Raw genomic sequence first — 25,081 nt, 5'->3', positions numbered from 1 at the left:
CTGATGTTTCAGAGGCAGAAAATGCTAGTCGTGCCAAAGACGAAGAGGAGTGAGAGGTGGGACTGAGGAGGGGAAAGGACCACAGTGAATCACAAGCAGCTAGAAGTGAGGCTCTGGCAGCTTTCCTGCTTCCACTGTTCACTGCTTGTGGTGCAGGAGGAAGCTGGCCACATCTGGGGCTCTCCTGCCCTTCCCAGACAGCAAACACTTCACCCCAGCCTGCCCTCAGCCTCAAGCCCTCCAGTCACTATCAGGCTGCCAGTGCTGCCACCAGGGCACCCTCCCCTTTCTGATCCTGTTCCTTTTACAGAGCAGCCCCTGAAAGGCTGTGCCAGGGTCTTTGCACACAAGACTCACGGGCTCAGTATCTCTCGCAGGCTGTTGCCTTCTCTTTCACAAAGATCAGCATTTGGTCTGAGACTGACCCAGCCCTCCTTCCCCAGATGCCAGAGCTGTTAATCAGTGCAGGATGGCAGGACAGTTGTTCCTGTCCACATTAGCAGTGTCTCTTTTCCCCACCTTTGGTGGCATCTGTTGGCAAGGGAAAATTTTCTTACTTTGTTCATTTAGCCTTGACCCTTGGAGAAGCAAACCACAGCATGCACCTCAGGCAGCCGGATGGGATGTGTCCCAGCAGCAGTAAGGATGTTGTGCTTTGTGATGCACTGGTGCTGCCCTCCTGCCACTCAGCCTCCTTTGCAGAGCCCCAGGAAATGCAGCTCACAACCAAGTACCAAATGAAGGAGAGACAAGCATTTACATTTTATATAAGCGTTTATTTACAACTTGTTTAACAACTGTACACTCTTCTATCACTTGGAAGCATTAGTGTATTTGACTGGGAAAAAATATTAAATTTTTTGATTCCAATTATCATTAATGAGGTTTTTTCGTCTATATACAGGTATGTATATTAATATTGCTACCATAACAATCTGGTAGTTACACAATTTGTAGATGAACTGAAATGGGAAATTAATGTTTTGACACTCTAGGAATTCATTCTTTTACAGAAAATATATCACTGGCAACTTCACAAACAGTTATTACTTTGATAATTGATCAACATTTAATTCAAGACTGTCAAACAAGCTGCTATTAAGAAGGTATGAGAGTTTTCTATGCAGCACAAATGAAGTTAGTATATCAGAGACATGCTGGAGATCAGCTCTGAGTTGAGAGCTCACAACCACTTCATGACAGAGATGCCAGGCTATCTAGATAAAGTAGCCAGCTCCTTGACTGGCTCCACCTGGCATCTCTCTGTTGCATTAGTAAACTCAAACAACTTTTGTCAAGCTAAACACACTTACATATAAATGTCATCAAGGCTCAAGAACAACTGATACTTAGTCTCTAATCTGCACAGACCACTTGGAGAAATGAGGTACTGCTCGGCATCACTTTGGGACAGCTGTGGAGGCAGGTGCACAAAAAAAGCAATCCCCTCCTGCCCAGCACAGTGCCCTGATTTCAGGGATCCTGCACCCAGCCTGGCTTGGGGCAGGGTGTGGTCCCAGCCGAAGCAGCACTAGCAAATGAAAAACATACCATGCCTTTAACACCCAGCTAAAAGAAGTTTTACTAGTAACGCTTGCCCTGACACATACCAAGGGATCAATTGCTAGGACCTGGAAAGACACAAATCCTTCAGCTCTCTGCTGGACTCAGTCTGATGAAATGCTGCTGCCTCTGCTGCATGAGTACTTGACTCATTATCACCAAACCCCAGACCCTGGCTGCAGGCCACGTAAGACTTCACTGTCCCTGGTCCTGGTGGACCAGGAAAGACATATATCCCCATCTGAAGCCTTTACGGACAGCTGTCAGCCAGAGCACCTGGTAGCCACAGTACCTGATACAGTATCCAGAAGAAAAAACACCACAATTCTCACTGGGATCCTAGTTTTATCCTTCACTTTGCTGCTTGGCCTACTTGGAGTCCATTCCTACCTGCCATCTCTTTGCCAAGCAGCACAGACCACCACACTCTGGTGGGGGACACGTCTGTCCTTTCTCCGCGTCATTCCGCACAAGGCCATGGACACTGTGGGATCAGGATCCCTGAGGACTGGACACAAGCGGGCGTCTCTGCGCCTGAGGTGTGGCTCTGTCCAAGCCCACCTGACGGGCCAGGGACAAGGCAGGCACTGTGTGTGTGAACTGCAGAGACGAGTGGACACAACGCTTCTTCAGCATGGGGGTGCTCCCACGGCAAACAGGGCTGGAGGTTCTTCTACTGCCCAAATAAGTAAAACTATTCCTGGAGGCAGCACAGTTCATATCAGTATTTCTGCCAATTAAGATCCAAGTGAGCAAGAATGGGGTTTCTCTTTAACTGGATTTAAATCAAACTGCTTACGGTACTCAGCATTCAGACTTTTCAGTTTTTCCAGCAAATCCTATGGCTTGAAAGCCCCTTTCCCTGTTTGTTATGTACTAACTCCTATACAAAAAACCTCTTAACTTACAACACTACAGCACTCCCTTGTCTTCTGAATCTTGCCAGTACTGGATGTCCAATACAAAACAAAGATACAGTAGTACAAATGTGCAGATATTTAGGAATATTAAATAAGCAGCTTTTTAAATTAATATAGGCAGTACAAAGCATTTTGAATTACACTGTCTACATATGGCAAATCTTATATCTAAACTTCAAAATACAAAGAAACAGCCAAGCTAGTGCAATTGGAAATTAAATAGCTAGGACTGTGGCAAGAGAAAGAAAAAAAGAAAGGGAAAAAACCAGTACAGGTGAAAGAGAAACGATTCAAATTATAAACTGGTAAGGACACTATGCATAATACTGAAAGTGTAGATGACTTTCATACTTATCTCCATTCATGGTCTTTCCTCAGATTGTTTTAACAACTGTATACAGATTGGAAAAAAAAGTTTCCGAAAGAAACCAACAACACAGCTCAAATGTAGAGAGAAAAATACAACAGCCACAAACTACTGTGTATATACATAATAAGGAAGCAGGCAGTGCCTGGGAACAAAATACCACCCGGTAGTTTGCCTGGCTCGGAGATTATCAGATGAAACTTGCTTGGTTTTCTAAGGAAGATGGGATCGCCAAGCAGCAATTCATTAGTAATTTCTCCTGGTAAAACATCTCCTTCGCTTTACTTTATGTGTTTAAAGATTCAAATTGGATCCTTTAAGGGTGCGGGTGCTTTGAAATTTTAACAGTAACCAAAAGGCCTTTTTTAGGAACTCGTTAAGACTAGATTTGTATAGTTCGGTATATGAAAATGTTGCAGGAAGTCTGTGTGTTAATACTGTTAATCAGAATTAAATAAAGTGGACAGGCGGAAGTAAGATGGAGAGCTCTCTGTCACTGCTCTGTCAGTTTGCAGAACACCTCCTGTTGAGTTGTGAATACAGGATTTCCCCTCTTCTAGCCTCATAGGAGACTTTTTGTGCAGAGAAAGAGTAAGTGGAAGTGGGAAATGGGAAAGCCACTCCCCAGGATGGTAAGCTTCTCTGCAAGTAGATCCCCCTTTGAAATCAGATGGCCATGAGTCTTAAGTGTAGAACTGGTTAAGTTTTGGTTATGCAGTCTGGACAGAAAAGCAAGTCATGCACTGAACAGTCCCTGTTATAATAATGCTGCAGGTCATGCAACCACATCACTGCAAATAAAAGAATAAAGAAGAAAGTTAAAAAGCAGATAACATATTACCGTTGGAAAAAAAAAACCCAAAAAACAAACAAAGAAAACCAACCAACCAAACAAAAACAAAACAAAACAAAAAACCAAAAAACCAAAAAAAAAACAACAAAAAAAAACCCACCCCAAAAACCAAAAAACCAGAGAACAGAACAGGTCTTTTTAAAAGCAGTTTAGTAAGGCCACCTCTACTTAAGAGTTGTGCAAATTCATGGGGAAAATACCTTTGCCAAGCAACTGTTCAAATTAACAGGAAGGTTACCGGCCAATAATTGGAAAAGCAACAAAATAGCCTTGGTCAATATCTAAGTTTAGCTGTAATTAAATTCACACACTTTTGAGTAAAATTCTTCAGGGCACCATTCTCAACTAATAAAGCTACAGAAAGTAAGTTTACACAGCAATGAACAAGTCTCAGGCATTCCTGCTGTCTGTGAGTACAACTGTTAAAGCAAGATAAAATGAAGGGTGCCCACCCAATTCTGCACGTGTTTACAGGCTAAAAGACAATCAGAGTCACGTCAGCTGTCTTGAGCTCTGAGCACCACTGAAGGCATTTAAATTTCATCAGAGCTCATCCTGTGCAAGAGGCTCAGCATCACTGCGCCACTGCACTGGCACATTCTATCCCTTGCATGCAGATACAGCTTTGAATTTCCAGAAAATGATACATGTTCTTGTTAAAGTAAGCTGAGTCAGAATAACTGAGCAGTCAGGAGAGCACTTCACAGCGCTGCGGAAGGGAAGAGAATCTGAGAGGTTGGCACAGTTCTCCATCCTCACTGATGCACCCTTTTTTCTGTGTACATTCCAGTGTAACTGAAATGGAATGCTTTACTGACACAGCTACTTTGCCCAGGTAACACAGATCTCCCTACACAGCACTGGCACAGCACTAAATGGGCATTTTTGTTTTCATATTGCAAAGAGCAAATTGGCTTCACGGGACTGAAAGTAGAGCCTGTTTCCCCACTTCCTTCTCCCTTGTATTGCACTGGTCAAAAATGATTCTAAGAATGCTTCTTGTGATGGGATAATCCAGGTTAAATAGATAAAAAAAGAGCATTTATGCTACAAGTCCTGTAGCTTGTGTATCCCTCTTTCTTTCCTTCTCATTCATCCACTCAGAATACTAACCATAATAGAAAAACAATAGAAACACAGAGACACCTATCAAATGGAATAAAAAAATTTAACACATTCAATACATTCAAAGACCTTGAGGGTGTGTATTTTGAGCAATCATTGTCTTTTAAGCTTGCTTGGCACTGCTTGGTGCATATAGTTACACAATTCAGGATTAACATGAAGATCGCTGTAGTTCTATAAAAAAATAAAATGTTCAAGTTACATAAGCATGTACCTATTCTATTGTGTATAAATGAATATAATCTACTCCTTTAGTCTCATCTGGCTATTATTTAGCTCAAACTTACTGTTTAATAGCACTTCAAGTGTCCTTGAAGTGTATGTTGCACATACACAGAAGTGACACTTCAGGCTTCTCTTTGAGTCAATAGTACTTTTGAGAGGTCTTGTAAACTCAGGACACTGCATTAACTTTCAAGGATGTAAAATTTAATCTGTTAGCACCCTTTCCTGACTAGAAATTCTTAGCATGTTCTAAAAATAGTTATCTGCCAATTTCTCTATTTTAAAGCCACCTGTTGAGGTAGCAACACACAGAAGAAAGCAGAAATGCAAAATGTGAGGGTAAATTCACTGAGCATAACCTGTCACTGCATCTGCAGTACCTTAGAGAGCGACAAAGAGAATACAAAGCAGATTACAAATTTAAATAATTGTGGCCTAATAAGGTAATGCTTATACTAACACTGCTAAACAAAAGCTTTAAAATTACTTTCAAAACCACTGATGCCTCCAGGAAATAAGTTTACTCTCCAGCTTACTAACCTTTTGTGGCTGTGAACAATAACCTCTGCTTTACAATATTTGAAATTATATAGCTGATGTTACATTCAAATCCAAATCAAAAGTCTGATGGTCTCATTACAACAAATTTATAATTCCATAAATACTACACCACTGGGGATTTTCTCTTAAAATTCCATCCACTTTCATGATCAGGTTAACAACATGAGCATGCTAACAGTAACAACTGGACTTTATGTTAGCTCTTTTCAAGTTACGCAGAATCATTAGGGATTCAATTTCCATCTCCAGAACAAACTAATCTATACCTCTATGCTGTAATGTACACCAAGTCGAAATACTTGCTTTTGTAGTGTTTGATTTGTGCCATGCTACAGTATTTAGCAGCTCTTCACAGTGCTGACAGATGTCTGCTTTTTTAACAATTAAAACAAACACTGCTCCTCTTTCTGAAATCACCTCATCTGATTGCAAAGGACCGCTCGAATGCAAAGCAATGAATAAAGTCAGCACCAGAAAGGAAAGGCTGCCCAACTGACCTGTAATTCCCTCTACTAGCAGTATTTTTCATGTTGTGTGGATCAGTCTCTGGGACCCACTGCAGCAAGACAGCTGCAAGAAATTTTTATCTGACAAACGGAATCTGTTTTCAGTTTGGAAATGACACCATATGCAAAGGGCACTGAAGGAGAAGCAATTTTCCAAACGACTTTACATGCACAGCAAATAGCAGCAGAGCAAACTCCTGATGTGCCACCAGAGCCAACTAATGCAGAAATATGCTTCAGGGTAGTCCTGCACTACCTTGGCAAGGCCCAAAGGTGAAGACAGAATCTGGATCACAGTGAAGCTGACAGCAACACCATCCTCCAGCAGATAAGGACTTCAATTACACCAGTCAGCACAAGTTCCAACTGATCGACTACCATCTGACACCAGGACAATCAGTCTGGGAAGCTGTCTTGGCTACACTGTCAGGTGCTGTCTTAATGCCCCATGGGACAGTATGAATTGTCAAGTTTCCTAGAGCCCTCCAATCAACACTCATTCACTGCCTAATTCAATGCGCTGATGCATTGAATTATATCCCAATATCTACCAAAAAACCAAAAAAAAAAAACAAAAAAAAAAAAAAAAAAAAAAACAAAAAACCACCAAAGAAAAATGGAGGATGAAACTAGTTAGTCCTCAGTGTCTCCAATGGTTCAATGGAGCTGGTAGCAGAGACAATCTTTACAAGGTTTCACTGTACCAGATGCAAGAAGTCTGAGGTTGTGGTGGCTGATAATGACAGCTTCTGCCTTATATATGGGTAAAACCTCTAATAGTTACTCAATTAAAATTAAAATTTAATTTAGAAGATAAAAATCTTTCTAGTTCAATAAGCTCAGGTTCTTCATTTGTTTTGTTTTGAAATGAAAACCAAAATGCAAAACGCTGAAAGAATGCTCTTCTGATTTTTGTACTGACTAGATGCTTGCACCTGCCTCCTCCACTTTCAGACCAAAGAAATCATACCTTGCTGTTAGTCATAGTCTGCAGGACCACTGACAAACTTCTGCTACTTTTCTAGACTTCCAGAGGGAAGGAGTAAGGCAATCCAACCAGCCATGCCAGGAAATGTTCTTGATTCCTTAAGAGTGACAAACTGGAGGCATGGCTAGGATCCTAGGATTTGCTCCAAAAACCCCCACCACTTGGAAGTATACCCTGATAGATCCTTTTAGTTTAGCTATTTATTTATGCAATGCCAGGTGAGGAAAATGCCTGCTAAATTTGGTTAGGAGATACTGGTTTATCAGTACAATCTTACTGGAAAACATAGACTCCACATTCTTCCTAAAACACATGTGCAAAACCCCATAAGAAGTCAGTACTGCATAGCTGACTGAGTGCAAAAATACCTCCCTCATCATTCCTTACAAAATGTCAATATGTTGGGCAAGAATAAAAAAAATCTCTATACAGTAAGTTGAAATACTGTTTTGCTTCATAAGAAAAAGGAAAGTTAGCCACATTCAGGCTAGTCTCTGCCCAAATCACTAACAAGAAGAAAATCAAGTGGTGACATTAAAATATCTTACAACTACCAAATCACAGAAAATGTCAACATATCAGGAAAATTAAACCCACTCAAAGTCATTCAGGAAGCTGTTAAGTGTATAGTCTCATATACTAGAGGACACAGGAAAAGCAAAAGCTATTTGCACAAGTTAAAATACCAAGGACTTTAAAATTGCAAAAAAACTTAAATTTTCTTGACAGCTTACACATACCACTCACTATTTGAGATCATAATAAAGCAGTAATAGGAATATTCACTGTTAATTCTTTCATACATATAAAAATGCCAGTGCTCTTTACAGAACAGAGAGCCACAAAAAACTTGCAGAAGTATTACTGCTAACACGACTGACACCTGAACAGGACAAGATCGCCATTTGATTATTTCCAAACAAAATGAAAGGCATCTTGTAGCCATTATATATTTATTTCATTGTAAATATGCAAAGTTGTATATTGCGTGTTTACCTTTTGTTGGGGATTGGGGTTTTTTTTTTCTTTTACATATAGAATGTTTTTCCCACTAAGTTGCTAGGAAACTAACTATTGGGTACTTATGAATACTTATGGTTACTTAAGAAAGACAAAAGAAAGTGGCTGAAGTCGGGAGAGGAGCATAGCACTGGGCTACACTGCTTTTTTCTCGGGGAGTTTCTCTCCAAGGGGAGACTGAGACATCTTTGCACTGCGGATGGAATATACAACCTTTAAATTAAATTACTTCAGTTTTCACAGCACTTAGAAAATACATGTTATGTTCCAAGTGGTTATGTGTTGCTATCAAGAAAAGACGGAACCTGAATTTTTCTTTCTGTAATGTCTGATTGGATATGCTAAAAACTCAACTCTCCACAGAAGTACATTAACTGGACTACACATCTGAACCCATCCTACTTTTAGGTCAGAAACTAAGCTTCAGCTCTAAACAATGAAAATATTTATCCTAAAAAAAACCTCATTTATCTGCTATAATTTATTTTCATTCATTAAAATCTGTCAGAAAGATTATTCTGGGCAGTTCCTCAGCACACTGCACAGAAAAGTACTCTCATTAACTCCTCAGTTGTTTTACCTCTGATCTGAAAAACCTTTTCTCTTTAAACTGAGTTGTGGGTCCTTTTTCTATGGTGTGTCAGGACAGGATAGAGCATTGGCTTAGTAATTACCACTACAATTTTGATGTAAATAGTGTTTCTTGCCTGAAGGGAAAAAAAGTATTCCTAAAAATTTCTCAGAACTATCTAATGTACTGAGAAAATTCTGATCCATGGGCTGGGGCTTTTGCTTATATTCTGTAATTACTCAAGGTAAGAGAAATAAGGAACATATGGTAGCTCCCCTATATATGTGTTTATTCCCTGGAGTCACAGTCTGAGCTCCTTTTTCTTAATACACTCTGATTACAAAGATACATAACAAGCAAGCAAAATAATGAAGCTGAACCCTTTGAATAAAGAAGCTGTTCTTGCAAAAGAGAAGGTTTAATGATGTTCACCACTTGCATTCATCCACACACAAAGACTAAGAATGGATGTATACAGCAAATTAAAGAAGCAAAGCACTGAAGAAAAAATGACTGAACTCCTCTTAAATACTAATAGAAGACATAACAAATGACTTACTAGAACCAGACAGCAACTGAGTATATTTCTGTAAGACTGCAGTACATTTTTAGGTTTTTATATTCAGCACAAATTCTGGGAAATACCAGAATTTCTGCACGTTTGTAAATACTCAAAGACAAAATGATTGTTCACTTGCCTAACAGTTACTACGAGCAACAATAAAGCTCAGATGCAATAAGAGTTTTGTGTTGCTCTTTGATGGTATATAATGATGCTATTTATTTTTGAAGAGAACTACAGAAAACACGTCAGTGTCTTATCTTCAAGGGAAAAGGAAAGACAGAATCACAAAGAGAAGAAAAGCCAACAACCACCAAGAAGAAAAAGAAGCTACGAGAAACTGGAAAGTAAAAACCTAAGGCTTCTAACCAGCATCTGTTCATCTCCTAACTCTCAGTGGCATTAGCCTGTCATCAAAACTTTGGAGGCAAAACAGTGAAACAAATATTAACATAATTAAAAATCAATTCCTTTCATCCTAGTGTGCTGATTGTGTTCGAGTTCTTTTAGATCTGCACCTAACTAACAGCAATAAGTAATTAGATTATTAGACAAAATTGAGAGATAAAACTTCCCATTAAGGTTCCATCCCTTTCTTTCACAAATAGCCCTTGGCAGTTTTGTAACAGAAAAATTAGCTTGATTAAAATTAAAACAGAGCTTTAGGTAGTCTTAGTTTCTTGCTCTGGGTGATCTAAAATGCTGTAACCTCAAATAGGAACATCAAATTCCCTTAGAGGAGTGGTCTTGCTCCTGTTCACATACAGCATGTAGTAAAGAGTTCTTCAAATTATTAAATCGATTGCACAACAAAATGAGTAAAAGCTATCACACATCAGCTGTAATCATCTGGATGAGTACAGAAAGCATTTTGTATCTCAGTAAGAGACAGTAGACTGAGCATATCACCTCACTGAGGTACAGAAATTATCTGCAACTTCCTTTGCATTGTTACCTTTCTGCACACAAGAAACTCGCCATGTTTCATCTCGTTTTTGCAAGCCCATACCAGTTATATACAGCAGAAGTACAGAAAAATTTTAGAAAACCATTTTTTCCCAAATGTAAGGAATAAAATACAAAACTATATGTAGAATTCAGCATCTGTTTTCTGGGTGGGGTGCATGGGGGTGTGTGTGGGGGCGTAACTGGAACTGAAAATACTTTTCAGACACATACTGAATGAATTTCTTAGCCCAGATTAAAACAGATGATGCAGTTGAGGATAAAACAAAGGTCCCTAAAAATGTCATTCACCTGTTTATTACATTTTAATCTAGGTGTGCTTGTTTTAATTATCCATTGCTCATTCTAACCAAGTTTTGAATTAAAACAGACATTCAGATGATTGATAAATGCTAGTATCTTTTCTCTAAAGAGATATATGCAAAAAAGAAATGTCTCCACTTAGAAGGGCATCAAAATCAGGTGAAAGAATAAATTTATAAACTGACTGCTCATGCATTAGAGTTCAAACAGTCTCTAAATATAAACCTAAATTTAAAATCAGTCTCTAAATTTAAAACTGAATCACAACTTCCAGCCAATACTCAGGTTTTCTGTGTCCATCAATTTTTTGACAAAAAAAAATTATAGGGAATGCATAGAATTGGTCAGGAAAAAAAGCACAACTTTGTAGGAACAGAACCTAAATAGGAGGAGCCTCCATTCATTGATCAACATGTAACACATGAAGGTGTTACACCAATTAATCAGCTATGCACTAAAAAGGCAGCACAACAAATCACAGCCAGTTTCCAACAAAGTCAGCAATAAACTCACCTGAAGGCACTGGTACCATTAGTAAGGCAACTGATACAATTATACCCTGAATCAATATATTAAAAGCAAGTCTTTTAGTAGGGGATGACAACTGGAGTACATTAACAATATTCATTAGGGCCTTGATCCATTACGTATTGTTCATCCATAATCATAAAATTTTAAAACAAATGTCCTTTTTAAATGGATGATAGAGTAGCAGAGTAGCACATCCTAAATACTTCTCCACCTTTTTAGAATATGTATTTAAGCATACACTTGACAAAGAAGAGTGGAATAAACCATTCAAAAATATTATCTCTACCAGCAAAAGAGGTAACACCAGTTGATAAAGAAAAACCTGGAAAAAGATCATCCTGCTTCCCTAAATGCCAAGAATAAGAGCACACTTTGAACTCAGGAGATTAGAAAACTCCCAATGTTTCTTTTTTGCATTGGTGAGTTTTTAGTACGAAATATATTTCACAATAATATTATAATCCAGTTTTGCATTTCCATAATGAGATTTCAGCATTTTTCTGAAGCAACAGGATAGGAGATGAAATAAAAAGCAAACTCCCTTTGAACAAAAACAGTCTTATAAAGCATAACAACCTTACAGGCACGGAAGTACCAACTGTGAAATCTACATTGTCATATGGTCCACATGAGGTTTTTTGTAAGAGACCAGGCTTCATACAAGTAAGACTGTTATTATACAGCACTCCTCTAGATGTTTTCAAAATTTTGGCACATTCAGAAAACGCAGAGAGAAATGAACTCCAAAAAATATAAGCAAGGGGCATAACAGAGGTATGAGAAAGCATAATATAACCCTTTCCTGAATGGTAAAATAATAGCAGTAACAAGGGAGAAAGAGAAAGGATGCTGGTTTATTTTCCTTGAATGTTGTCACTTTCAATAGAAGTGGCCTGGATCACAGGGCAGTTTTCTTTCTAAGGGCAAGGCTCCTCTACCTTGCTGTTGCTGGCTGGACATGACCAGGGTAAGATCTCCTTGTGCTCGTGGCTTGCCTTTGTCTAGCCAGGAAGGACTGTCCTGAGCCTGTACTAGCCAGTCTGTCTTCTGCTGCTTTTTTATGCAGAGTCATCCCCTATGGACAAAGACAATTTCTCAGTGAATACCAATACAAAACATCGTTATTAATTTATATTTTGTTCACTACTTGTCTTCACACTGACTAAACTATTTTTGAATTCCATGCACAAAGCATCTTATTTTCAAGGATAAATGTAAGATATTCTTCCTAATACTTTGTGTGGAACTCTTCCCCTTCCCTACTGTCATTCTCCAGGTTTAGAGTAACCTCCTAAGAACTCAATATATATATGCTTCTCCTGGCAATTGGACAATTCTTCTCAAAAGGACTTCCCCCAATTCCTGGCTCCTTTCAGCATGTTGACCTAGAAAAGTACTTTTCTTCTGAAAAAAGTTTAGGTATTGTCATAATCTGTGGAAACACCAACTCCTGTGTCAGAAGCACATCTTGGGAGACAGCATGCTCTCATCAGGCAATAATGAATGAGGAAAGTAAAAAAGCTGTGGTGCGTTGTGCAGCTGTGCATAAAAGCAGAGGCTAATTAAAGAATGATACAGACAAAGCTAGCAGTGACCATCTTAGTACTCATGATAGGTCACTGAACTGTGAGTCTTACCTCAGGCTTGTCTTCTACTTATTAGGAGGACTAATGTTATAAAATTGGCCAAGGACAGTGGTCATTTGAAAATACCTTCAATATGTAAACAATTCAGACACTCTGAGTTTAGATTTGGTATTCATGAAGACAAGAAGGATGTAGAACATCAAGAAGAAAACTCTTCCAAAGGAATACAGAAAGAAGGAATTTGAATTCTATGACTGCGCAGAATGAAACATTAAAGTTACAGATGTCTAGAGCAGATGCCAAGTTACAGACGAAGAGCAGTTTCAATGCAACCAACCAGTCTGCCAAAGGGAAGACTTGAACACACCTGATGTGGGTGACAACTTTTCTGGCACACAGGCCCAGCAACAGCGGTATGGTGGCACAGACCCTACCTTCTATCCAAACTTTTCTTTGAATAATTTAAGTGAGGGTCTTGCTGATGTCCTCACTCTTTGTATGGAGCTAAATGTGCACCCAAGTTAAAGGGGTCATTTGTCAGAGCACCCCAACTGAATTGCAAGTACGATGAATTGCTTTGATTGTGCCCCTTCATTAGAAACAACTGGAAGACTGGAAAGTGGTGAATCAAAATATATTTGAGGACTGTATTTTTTATAAGTGAAGGACTGGGATTACAAAACAACTTGCATGAAGTCAATTAAAACTTGAAAATTACAAACCTTTTTTTTTTTCCAGAAGGTTATTATAGGTACAGACTTGTACATAGAGATAACTTAAGATTACTAAAAACTGCTTCTTTCTTTGTGTGTTGGAAAATGCTTTTCAAACAAGAATACTGTTACATGCCAGAAACAAACAGTATTAGTAGCTTCTTTCATTTTTTTTTAATTTTCAATTAAAAGGTTTGTGAGATTCTTACCATGTTGTACCAGGCACTAACGATAAATTTCTCCTCCATTTCTCTTTGACTTTTTGTTTTCTCATATTCTTTCTATAAAACAAGCACACAAAAAAAATCCATATATTTAAAGCCAAAGTATAATAGCAGTATTAGTTTCTAACTAAAAAACAATGAATTTTTACCACAAAACACAATGATTACTACCTCCAGGGAATGAAGCATTCTGTCCCGCTCCTGCAACTGATTTTTCAGTGCCTGAATCTCAGGAGCAGCACCCTGGTTCTGTTTAGGATCTAATGTGCGGATGACCTGTTAGAGAAAACCAGTTTGATTTTTGTTAAATCCTGTAAAAGCAATCTTGTTGAGGAATTAAAACCTTTTAAGTCAGGTTAAAAAATAAAAAAAAAAAACTTAAAATATGTCTACCTCTCTCATCAACTGGTGACATATTAGAGCATCTGAATAGGGCCCTCTTTTACAGGACTGGGAAACAAAACTACTGACAAGAAAAAGTGATATCTAAAAGGTTCAGTATCCCAGACTCACATTTGCAGTTCCTAACCCAGGCTACATTTCCTTGGGGCCACAGTTAGAGAAACAACTTCTATAAGGTTTCTCTTTTCATAGCTATTATTTTCCTGCCTGTCAATTTCTCCTGTTTGAGGAAGGACTGCTTCTGTCCTTATGGATATGTGCCATGCTTCACCGACCTGGTGCTGTAATTTCTAGGTAGCTCTGTTAAGCCAAGCACTCTGTCGTACATGCATAATTGTTAGGCTACTAAAAAGATGAAGGGACACTGGTACAGTTGCATGTGTCATCCAAGAGTGCTAGCAAACAGAGCCAAACCAAGAACAAATCTAGCAAATTGCCTGAATTATTAAGCCTTTAATATAAAATGGCTTGAAACTCTTTAACAACCTCTGGCTATACAGACTTCTTTTATCTTTCTACTTATTTCAGAGTTGTGTCCAGATGCCAAAATAAAACAATGCTTTAAATTTAAGTGAGATATTTTTACTCTATGGTAAACATATAAATCCTACGAGGAGTGGCTGAGGGAGCTGGGGGTGCTTAGCCTTGAGAAAAGATAACTCTGGGAGCCCTCAAAAGGAGGTTGTAGCCAGGTGGGAGTTGTGGCCTCTTCTCCCAAGCAACCAGTGACAGGATGAGATAACATGGCCACAAGCTGTGCCAGGGAAGGTTTAGGTTAAACTGTTAAACATAGGAATGGGCTGCCTAGGGAGGTAGTGTACATATCCCTGGAGGCGTTCAAGGAATTGAATGTGGCACCAAGTGCCATGGTCTAGTTAACACAAGTTATCATCAGTCAAAAGCTGACTGGATGATCTTGGAGATCTTTTCCAACCTAAATGACTCTGTCATTCTGTTCTATAAAAGCGTGCTATTTTTCTAAGAAAACATTAGACCCATCCATTAGATGGATACATCTTCCACAGCGGAAGACTATAATGATTCTACAAAAAAAAAAAAAAAAAAACTCTGCACCAAAACCCATCAATTACAACAAAAAGAAACAAAAAAACCCAGCCGCAAACCACACACAAATAAGATGAAAGCTGATTAGAAGATTACAAAAACTTAAGTAATTAATGCTACTGTCCTATAAAACACCCTTCAGAAACACAGTACATACAAATATACAAATCTTACTGAAGGGAAATGCTGTCTTTCAGTGGAACGTACACTAACACACAACAACCAATATAAAACGTGAGAGCAGGGGGACATAGGAGAAATTTTTTCAGACTTCCTGAGACATTTCACAAGAAGTCACTCAGGAAACTCCAAAGAAGTAAAGGAAGAAAGCATGAAGTTTTGTCAAATCAGGAACCTACTTACAGATTCCAATGTAATGATATGCATTTAAAGACACTGATATGCTTTTAAGATACTCTAAATAACAAAGTATAGTAAGAGAAGAAATGGGACTATGATCAAGACCACAATATTACCATTTCAAAGCTAGTAGTATACCCATATCACCAATACTTAAATATCAGTCATCTTCTTGACAGAAGCATATATTATAAGCAGTAAAGGCAAAAGAGAATGCAGAATGCTGAACATCATCAGAGAAATCTAACAATTACTGAAGGTGATTCAGTAAAAATATGACTTTACTGCAAAAAAGCATCAATAAAAGATGGGGTAATCTTTTGCAGAATTAATTAATTGAAACAATAACATGATAATCAATGGAGCTTCCTCCTCTTTAACTTATTAGTGTGTATACAGATACCTCCCTCGTTTTTACTCCCACATAGTGTCACATATAATACTGTCTCTGTCAGACAGGTGTGGAACATATCTACTTACACTTTTGGCCTTTTCCAAATACTTTTTGTATCTTTCTTCCATTTGTTTCATTTCCTCCTCCTTTTTCCGTAGAGCTTCTTGTAATTCCTCAATTTTAAGTGCTTTATGTCAGGAGATGCACACATTGGAAAACAACATCAGTACATTATGCATATTTTATATATTTTACAACAGACACTTAAGACACAGCTAAAACATACTTCAGTTAAAAAAAGCTGACAAGAAATCTGATGTGTCAGGTATCACCGATTTAATTACTGTATAGCTCAGAAACACACTAAAAATATGTACTCCTATAAAATCTCATAAAATGGATTTTCTGGGATACAATTTTGCTTTCTAAAATTCTGACAAATAAAGAGAAATGGAAACAAAGCAATCGTGTCACTGAATACATTTAGAAAATGGGTTTGCTAATGACTTACAGCTACTATAATATCTTAGCCTGTATTACAGGCAAATATGATTTTTTGTTATTTTATGGACATGGAATAATTCCTAAGAGGAAAAACTCCTGCTTAAATCTACTAAACTGTAACGTGAATATACTAAATTTAATTTCCCCCTCACATTTTCTTAAGCAGCAATTGAGACCAGTAGGACAATTTAATTCCACATATTTTTCCTGTGTTGGTATAAGAATATGTCAAGCCACTACTACTTCTAGTTCTTCTATACAACTTCTCAGATCTCAGAAAACAACATGATATTTTTCCTACTTTTTGCTCCATCTCACTGTGAATAAAATAATTTTACCACAAACCAGAAAAGCTGCCATTGGTTACAATCTTTTGCCTTATTCTAGAATAACGAGTCTTTTGAAAAATCCAGACACCCTCCCTCATTACTGCTCTGGAAAAAACATATCAATAATGTGCTAAAAACCAACTACATACTGGGTTCTGCATACCCTCTGAGCAATACAATACATATCTTACATTCTTCATTGACCACTAACGGAACATTTGCTCAAATTACAACACATTATTGAAAACAGATTGGAGGAATATACATTGGAAGTAAAAATGAGTCAGTGACAACAGCAAGGATCTTCTGAATTCTTCTCTCTTATGAGACATGACAATTCTGGACAGCTGAGATTCAACGGCAGTGAGTTGGTACTTCTAATAGCAAACATCACTGGGGTTTGGGACTAGATGATCTTTAAGGTTCATTCTAACCTCTTAGCATTCTATGATTCTATGATTTCTTACTATAGTGTTTCTAAAATGTGATTCCCATGCATTTCAACTGTTAAAAGCATGTTTCTGGTCACCCTAGCTTCCAGAGAAATTAACAACATAGATGTCACTTCCATTCAAAACTTACATTTTGCTTACCTGACACCTCCTTTAGGTATTACAATTAAAGATGTTGCACCTGAAATAATTTACAAAGAAAAGAAATAGACTGCACAGGTAACTCACAACTGTTGTTGCATCTTGGTTCTAAATCTTCAATAATAGCTCGTTTCTTCTGTAGCTCATTGTTAGCTTCATGGAGCTTCTCTCTGTTACAAACCACAAAAGCACATATTGTTTCCCCAGTAGTATTACTGTGCTTGAAATGAGCACTAACAGAACAGAAAATCCTCAGAGACAGATTATTTCTATGGACATGATTGATTTTTTTTCCTACGGAGCATGAGGACAAGTGACAATATCACTGTAGAAATACTTGTTAGTTAAGATGAAAAACATTGTTCTGTATGGATAACTGCAACAGCAAACAGTTTCTTTGTCAATAACTGTACTTAATTTAGAACTTATTAATTGTACAATGAGAGCCTAAAATGAATACTCATCACTGATATAACATTGAGGAAGAATGGCTAAACCCAAAAGCAACAGAAACTTCTTTTTGCAAGTCAGTCAAAAAGCAAATACTCTTTGAGGGAAATAAAAGATGTGCAGAAATAGCACAATAAAATGACAGCACTTCTTAAAGTGTTACTGCTATGCCATAATGCATATCAAAGAGTAAACAAACTAATTTTGTTTTTATTAACATGGTTCTGTCAGAAAAAAAATTACTTAGCTCTCTTGAGCAAAAATTTGCACAATGTCAAGCAAAGTTTTCTACCCAACACAAGATGACGGTTCCCTCATCATTCTTAATTTCACAATGGTTTTCTATGGGGAAAAAATAGAATCTGAGCAGCAGATTCACAAATATTCCTGTATTATCTAATCTCTCTTAGTTGCATATTTTCCAGATCTATCACTAATGACTGTCTGCCATCCTCTCTATATAGAAGAACACAATTTCTAACTGCAAAAAAAGAGGGAAACAAAAATACTTACAGATGTTCTTCAAGTTTCTTTTTCAGAAGAACTGACTGAAATAGAAAGTTATATGTTTTATTTTAATCTATTGTGAAGCTTTAACATACTTTTAGAATTATTTTAAAACATGCAATTTTGACATTCCAACCAAAATCCAACTTTTTTACTTCAGTTTTAGATCACAGCTGTAAAGCCTCTCTGGTACCTTTCTCTTCACAGCTGTGTGACTTTGGTAAAATTAGAACACTTGAGAACTTTACAAATACTTTCCCAGGAACTAGATCAATAAAAGTAAGATCGATAAATGACAGAATTCTAAGGCAGTTGTTTTAATTTGTTCAGTACTTGGTATTGGAAAGTGCAACAAAATTTGCAAGAAGAGCTGTCCTACCAATATTGCATTGCAACTTGCATGAAGTCATGTAGGAAATTAGTTGAAGTAAATTCCCATCCCCACATAAACTAGAAGGAGTAGACTATTCCAAGTGCAGTGTAGCAAAAATGTCACCTTTTTTGTGTATCTTATCTTTATTGATTACAGACACATAAAAATCACAATACAACTTACAGTGTTCCACTTCCTGGTTAAATCACATTTAGATAAGCTCTTTGAATAAAAACTTTGAAGTAATTTTTAAATTTTAAACTCACTTCATATACAGTGAGTATTTTTCAAAAGGAAAAAAAAAAAAACCCAAACTCAATAAATGTCTATGAACTGAAAGTAATGTTAAGTAAATAGAAAGCCATACTCACAATAGCCTTGAGCAGAAGCCCATGCCAAGAAACAGAGATGACATTAGTATAAAGCAAAACAGCAGCCAACAGAAGAAACTATTTAGAAAGTCATGAACAGAAAAAGTTAAAGCTATGCATTTTTCACGCATGTGCAATTTCTTTCTCTGTTCTCATGAGCAATTTTTATCTTGTAACATTTTCTAAAACATGTCACTAAACCGAAAAATATAAAAAGAATAAAGACGCACATTTACAAATAATTGTGTTTAAATCAGAATTCCAAAGGAAAGCAATTGCTATTTAGGAAAGTAATTTTAAAACAAAAATCATACAACTAACAAAACCAAAGAAAATAGACAGTCTGTATGGCTACAAATAGAATTAAGAGATGCAGGTGTTTTTGTGGTGTGATGCTGAATTGTGTTATAGCCACACTGATTAAATAAAAAACAAATGCAGAATATTTAAATCCGCAACTGCCTTTTTAGTTTGTGTTTATACAGTATTAATCACATGGGAGAGTGAGCATGTGACTGATGGTCCACAACACCACCAAAATATAAGATAAAATAATCAAGAAAATTACTTCATTGTTTTTTCTCCAATGTTCTTTCTACAAAGATTTAGTCACTTTGTTAACAGAAAAATTGTGTGCATTCAAAAAGCTTTTTAGTAAAAAAATTGTCTTCAAAATATTGTCTTTGATCACATTCCTGGGGCATGTTTTTACATTACTACAAAAGAGATTTTCTTATTGCATGACAAGAAAGGTGAGGAGCCATAAAAACAAGTCAACATGGCTCTACTGATTTCATAGTCAGAAATTTGCAGCAGCTAAGGATCTGCAGGTTTTGACCACTGGCTTTTTTCTTTTTTGCAGTCCTGTGAACAGCTGCAGCAACACTACCCTTTACGTAACAAAAAAATATTTGTATGCATCTTTATCAGTCACAAATCATTTGAACTCTCCCCCATCACTTGTATCTGACCATTTAGGGGACTACCGGCTGACTGGGACAAGAAAGGGAAAAACCTGGAAGCAGTGCCCATTTCCCTAAGGTAACAAAATCAAAATTGAACTCAGCTTTTTTTTTTTTTTTTTTTATCCTTTTGTTGCACTTGGGTTTATCTTGAAATAGACAGAAATACTAGTCAACACTGATTCCACTGATGTATTATTTACCTAGTATCTGCACTCTTGAGGGAGTAACGTCTTTCCCAGCTAGACAGATCACGTTTTCACACACAAGAAACTACTTGTGATAAACAGCCCGAACAATTAAAAGAAGCAGAAATGAGTTTACCCACATTAACTGACCCAGGACACATGATTAAGAAGGAGACTAAAACTCTAGGTACCCAAAGATCCTGTATGTATTTGGCAAATAAAGTCACAGAGATCAGTCTAAAAATGGGCAAACATTAATTCTGTGATTTTTGCAGTATCAGTAATGAGTTTAAAGACTCATACAAATGCAAAATGTAATGACTATAGTTGTTGTCCTCTCATAGGAAGATAAGTCTCCTAAACATTACAGAAATAAAAGTCTTTTTGCTTGAAGTTCCTTTCATGCTTAAACAAACCAAAGGAACAAGTCTGTCCCATTTTTCAGGGCAAAATTTGGTTTCATTTTGCATGTTAAAGTTAGGGGCAGATGGTTAGGTTCTGCCCTGAGGTTAAACTAACTTAGCAGGGTGTGGGAAACTATAGGTTATCACGTCAGAAGACTGCTGGATGAGATCAATAACACTGTGAGGTGATGAAAGTCACAAAACAATACCACGATGGATGGTAGATTTTCAAGAATGCTGAGCATAATGATAGAACGGTTTGGGTTGGAATGGACTTTTAAAGGTCACATAGTCCAACCCCCTTCAACAAGCACAGACACCTTTAACTAAATCAGGTTACTCAGCACCCTGTCCAACCTTGCCTTGAATATTTCATGGATGGGGCATCCACAGGTTCCGTGGGTAACTTGTTCTGTGTCTCACCAAATGAAAAAGTGGCTGAACTTCAAGGCTAACTGAAGAGGTAACAGAATTCTGGGGACCTTTTAGGGAGATGTTTATCATTAACAACATGTAAGGCCAAGACTGCATATGTTACATTATAAAAAAAATTAGGCGTGGGATGGATTTAACAAGTGGGGCAGAAGTAACTAAAGGCAAGGAGTTTATACAGGAAGGGATTAGGGCAGAGAACAGGAGAACAAGGATGATATAAGACAGTGATAAGACATGCAAATGATGTAGTCACAGCTGTTCTGGTAACTGTTGAGTAGCCCCAAATGACTACTGCATTCTTGAGGACAAAAAACCAAACCTATTCTGAACATACCAGACACATCTGAGTTGATTCTGTTGTCTGAAAGATGGGGGTAAAGGAGGTCTTTGCCTGGCTAGCAAGGTAACACTCAGAATGGACTAATCATGCATCCCAACAGAATGTGTCAGTGTCCATTACAGGCCCAATGGCACACAGCTGCCTACCACGGCACTTCAGTACAAAATCAAAACTGTTTGCCCTTGCAGACCTTGGCACAGAGCATGGAACACTACAAGGACACTTGCCTGGGTTACGACACTACCTCTACATCTTTTTGGGTAGGTCTAAAAATAACTTCAGCTTTAAAACAAAACAAAACTTAAAAAACCAAACCAAACAAACAAAAAAATCCCCCAACAAACCTGAGCTGTCACCATACATTTCAGGACTGAATTAAAATTAATTTTCTGGATTGAGCACATTTGCAGTACAAGTTCATAAAAATACAGATCTCAGTGCAATTTTGCAGAAAAATAGCAAAAAACAGAAGAAATGAGCTGAAAATTATGTACTGGTGAACTGTATGCTGTGTCTCTCCTATTGCTTTTTCTTACGTTTCTGAAGAGTTACTCTTTTTGTATGCCCATCCTACAGATAACTCAGGTAATCTCAGCCCAACTTCGACCTTCTTGAGCAGCTGTGTTTAACTTCTGAGGTTTGCTGTGCTTTACAAGGGAGATTGCACAAGGAAACCACAATGTCAGAGGCTCTTGCATCTTCAACATCTCCCTGAGTCTACACTCACTCTTTTACTTCCTTAAGAGCAAATTAAATCCTACAGATTGGACTCAGCAAAACAGGCCATGGGATCAGTGCCTATGAATTATCAGTGCTACGGTCAGACCAACACAGAAGCCATGAGTGCAGTCACACCCTAAATTACTGACCCAACCAGAGCCTCAAAAGGGACACAATTAAAATTGCAGTAAATAAAGCTGAATACAATTTGATAGAGATCATTTACAATACTCAGTATCTGAGAATAATTCTTTCATATTCTTGTTCACCCTGAAAATATTTTGGCCAATAATCAAGACAACAAAGAACATCTCAGAACAGACCTATTTTAACGTGCATTCTAAAACACATTCTAAGTTACTCAGGAAAATAATCTTGATGGAATTCAGCTAGGTGTTTAATAGTCATATAGTTTATTCTGAAAATTTAAAGGGTAAACTAAATTTAACATACTCTTAAATTTCATAAGCATCTAATAAAAAAACTTCCACTATTTTACATAAATTAGTTAAAACAAGCCCACAAAAATAGAAAGCAGCACATTACAGTTTGTTGCCAGTTAGCAACAACATAGTTAACAATCACTGAGATTGTGAGCAAACACTATGCACATACAGTCCAACAAATCGCTGCTTTCAATAAAGTTCTAGAGCTTCTTTTTTGAAATACAGGAGATACATAATTTTTGAGTGGAAGACTGAAAGTTGTTTTCCACACTAACGCAGCTACAATGTGTATTCTTGCATTTAAAATAAAGTTAACCCTCTATACAAAACCAGAAAATGCTGCATTCTTTTGAAGGTCTAATTATTTCACTTCTTTTTTAGTTTTGGTCTGTCTGGCTTTTTTCATTCTGAGATACATTTACATGAAAAATTACAGACCTTTCAGTGGCTGGAAAGGCCTTAACTTTCATTAAGAAAACTAAACCCAAAACAACTTCAGATGTTTTATTCATGGAGAATCAACATTTCCTCAATTCCCTGCAAAGCTCTCTATTCTAACTAAACAATTTAAATGCTGAGTTTTCTATTGCAACAGACACAATTATTCAAATTAAACATGTATGACATCTTCTCTACATAGGATGATTTTTTATTCTAGACAACTGTCTTACATCCTAGTTAGAGAAACACAATTTATTGGTAAGACCATACAAGTAAACACACAAAACTATTAGAAATCTCAGTTTGTATAATTCTTTTACTTTTTTTTTCCAAAAAGGTGGAAATTTCAAAAACAGTAAGTAATTGAATGTAAATTTGATGTACATTTCTACTTACATCTTCAGCTTTTGAACCTTGATCCTGCAAAGATTTCTGTAGTTCTTCAACCTGGGACTGTACTTCCAGAAGCCTCTGATTTACCAATCTAGGAAGGAGACATTATTTCTTTTTCAGAAAAAAAACAAACTGCAAGAGGCAGTCTCAGATTATTAGTGTCCAGTGTTTCAGATCATCTCCACAAAAAAAAAAAAAAAAAGCAATACTGTAAATTACACACAAGAAAATTACAGCAGCAGTTAGAGCTTAGAGCAGTTCCAGAGATCATAACATCCAGACATTCATCCAAAACATTCTCATATTCCTCATGGACAACAAAAATGCATGCAGAAATCAGTTCTACATATACAAAAGAAGAACTTTTAACAGTCAGTTCTACTGCGTGAGAGCCACTAGCTTCTGCTTCTACACCATTACAGAACCCCATAAACCTGTACATTGGAAGGATGTCCACAGGTTGCCTAGATCCAACCTCCTCCTTAAAGCAGGTGCATTTACAGCAGATTGCTGGGAATCATATCCAGATTTGAACACGTGTAAGGACAGAGGCCCAACAGTCTCTTTGGGCTTCTCTTCTAGAGCTTGGACCCATACTCCATATTTTGTCTGTTGCCTCTTGTTCTTCTACTAATAATCTCTTGAGAATAGCTCAAATCTGTCTTCTTTCTACCTTCCCATCAGGCAGATGCAGTTGACAGCACTCTCCTCTACGTCACCTTTCCTCTGGCATGGACAAACCCAATTCTTAGTTCTATCCCACCTATAACACATTACAGTATCTATCACCTTAGCAGTATTCTGCTGCACTTCTATACATCTACATCTCTCTGGTACTGTGGAATCCAAAATTAGGCGCTCTGCCCAGATGTGATATCATAAGTACTGATGAGAGGTGAACAATCACTATTTGCAGATTGACAGCCTGCACCTCAGTGAGGACTGTCCAAATCACAGTCAACTGCAAGGTCCCCAGATAACACAACCTCCTTTGCCACCCACTAGGACCCCAGGGCTTTTGCAGCAGAGCTGCTGCACAGCCAGGGACAGGGGTCTCATCAGTTCATTTCTTTGGACTGTTGAGCTCCTCTGAATAACAGTTCTCCCTTTCAAGACATCCCAAAGTGGTATCATTCTCAAACTTGCTAAGAGTGTAGCCCCTTTCATCAGTGAAGTTGTTAATAAAAGTGATGAACAGTGCTGGTACTGGTACTGATGACTGAGGAACCCAGTTGCCAGCTGGGTTTAATTTCACTGACAATACTACTACTTTAGTATCACTGTCCAGTCAATTTTTTTCTTTGTTCACTTAACTGTCCACTTATTTATTTTATATCAAGGAATTCTGAACATAAGGATACCATGGGACATTTTATCAAAGGCTTTGCTAAAGCTAAGTATCATCCTCTCATCCTTCTTCACATGTGCATTCATCTCTTTGTCAAGAGAACTGGATTAGTTAGCATGATTTACTCTGAATAAATTCATGTTGACATTTGCTAATTACTTTCCTATCTCTCATGTAGCTGGAAATAGATTCCAGATGGACTTGCTTTGTGAAATTTCCAGAAAGCGAGCTGTGGCTGACCAATCTCAATAGTTCCTCACACTCTTTTTATTGCCCTTCTTGAAGGTGAATGCAGTATTTACCTTTTCTCAGGCTTCAGGCACCTCCCCCAGTTGAAGGGGAAGACAGGGGAAGATTAGATAAATAACAGATTCAAAGCTTAGATACAAAGCAGCCTCACATCACTATCAGCCAAATACAGTGGCATGCTCTAATGCACTTTGTCTGGTCTCACAGACATCTGCAGGCTGAT

At 37.6% G+C, this 25,081-nt stretch overlaps 1 protein-coding gene across 5 annotated transcripts in view; it reads right to left on the bottom strand.

The window, feature by feature from the left end:
• Positions 1-755: 755 nt before the first annotated feature.
• The window catches only part of HOOK3 (hook microtubule tethering protein 3), an 84,738-nt gene continuing 60,412 nt past the window's right edge, over positions 756-25,081 (bottom strand). For 2 of the 5 annotated variants that reach the window (XM_041395928.1, XM_041395932.1), the window contains exons 16-24: positions 23,265-23,352; positions 18,933-19,010; positions 18,195-18,229; positions 17,319-17,401; positions 15,892-15,992; positions 13,756-13,860; positions 13,570-13,641; positions 12,000-12,136; positions 756-3,641 (exon numbers count right to left, since the gene is read on the bottom strand). In XM_041395928.1, coding sequence (XP_041251862.1) covers positions 3,626-3,641; positions 12,000-12,136; positions 13,570-13,641; positions 13,756-13,860; positions 15,892-15,992; positions 17,319-17,401; positions 18,195-18,229; positions 18,933-19,010; positions 23,265-23,352 — 715 coding nt within the window. In that variant the 3' untranslated portion in view covers positions 756-3,625. Of the gene's footprint in view, positions 3,642-6,680; positions 12,137-13,569; positions 13,642-13,755; positions 13,861-15,891; positions 15,993-17,318; positions 17,402-18,194; positions 18,230-18,932; positions 19,011-23,264; positions 23,353-25,081 lie in introns of those variants that run through there. The other 3 variants (XM_041395929.1, XM_041395930.1, XM_041395931.1) reach the window with 3 other exon arrangements.

This window comes from Onychostruthus taczanowskii, unplaced genomic scaffold (genome assembly GCF_017590055.1).
Source record: "Onychostruthus taczanowskii isolate IOZ18803 unplaced genomic scaffold, ASM1759005v1 scaffold121, whole genome shotgun sequence".
NCBI classification, from domain to species: domain Eukaryota; kingdom Metazoa; phylum Chordata; class Aves; order Passeriformes; family Passeridae; genus Onychostruthus; species Onychostruthus taczanowskii.
This window is presented reverse-complemented; position numbering and strand designations above follow the sequence as displayed.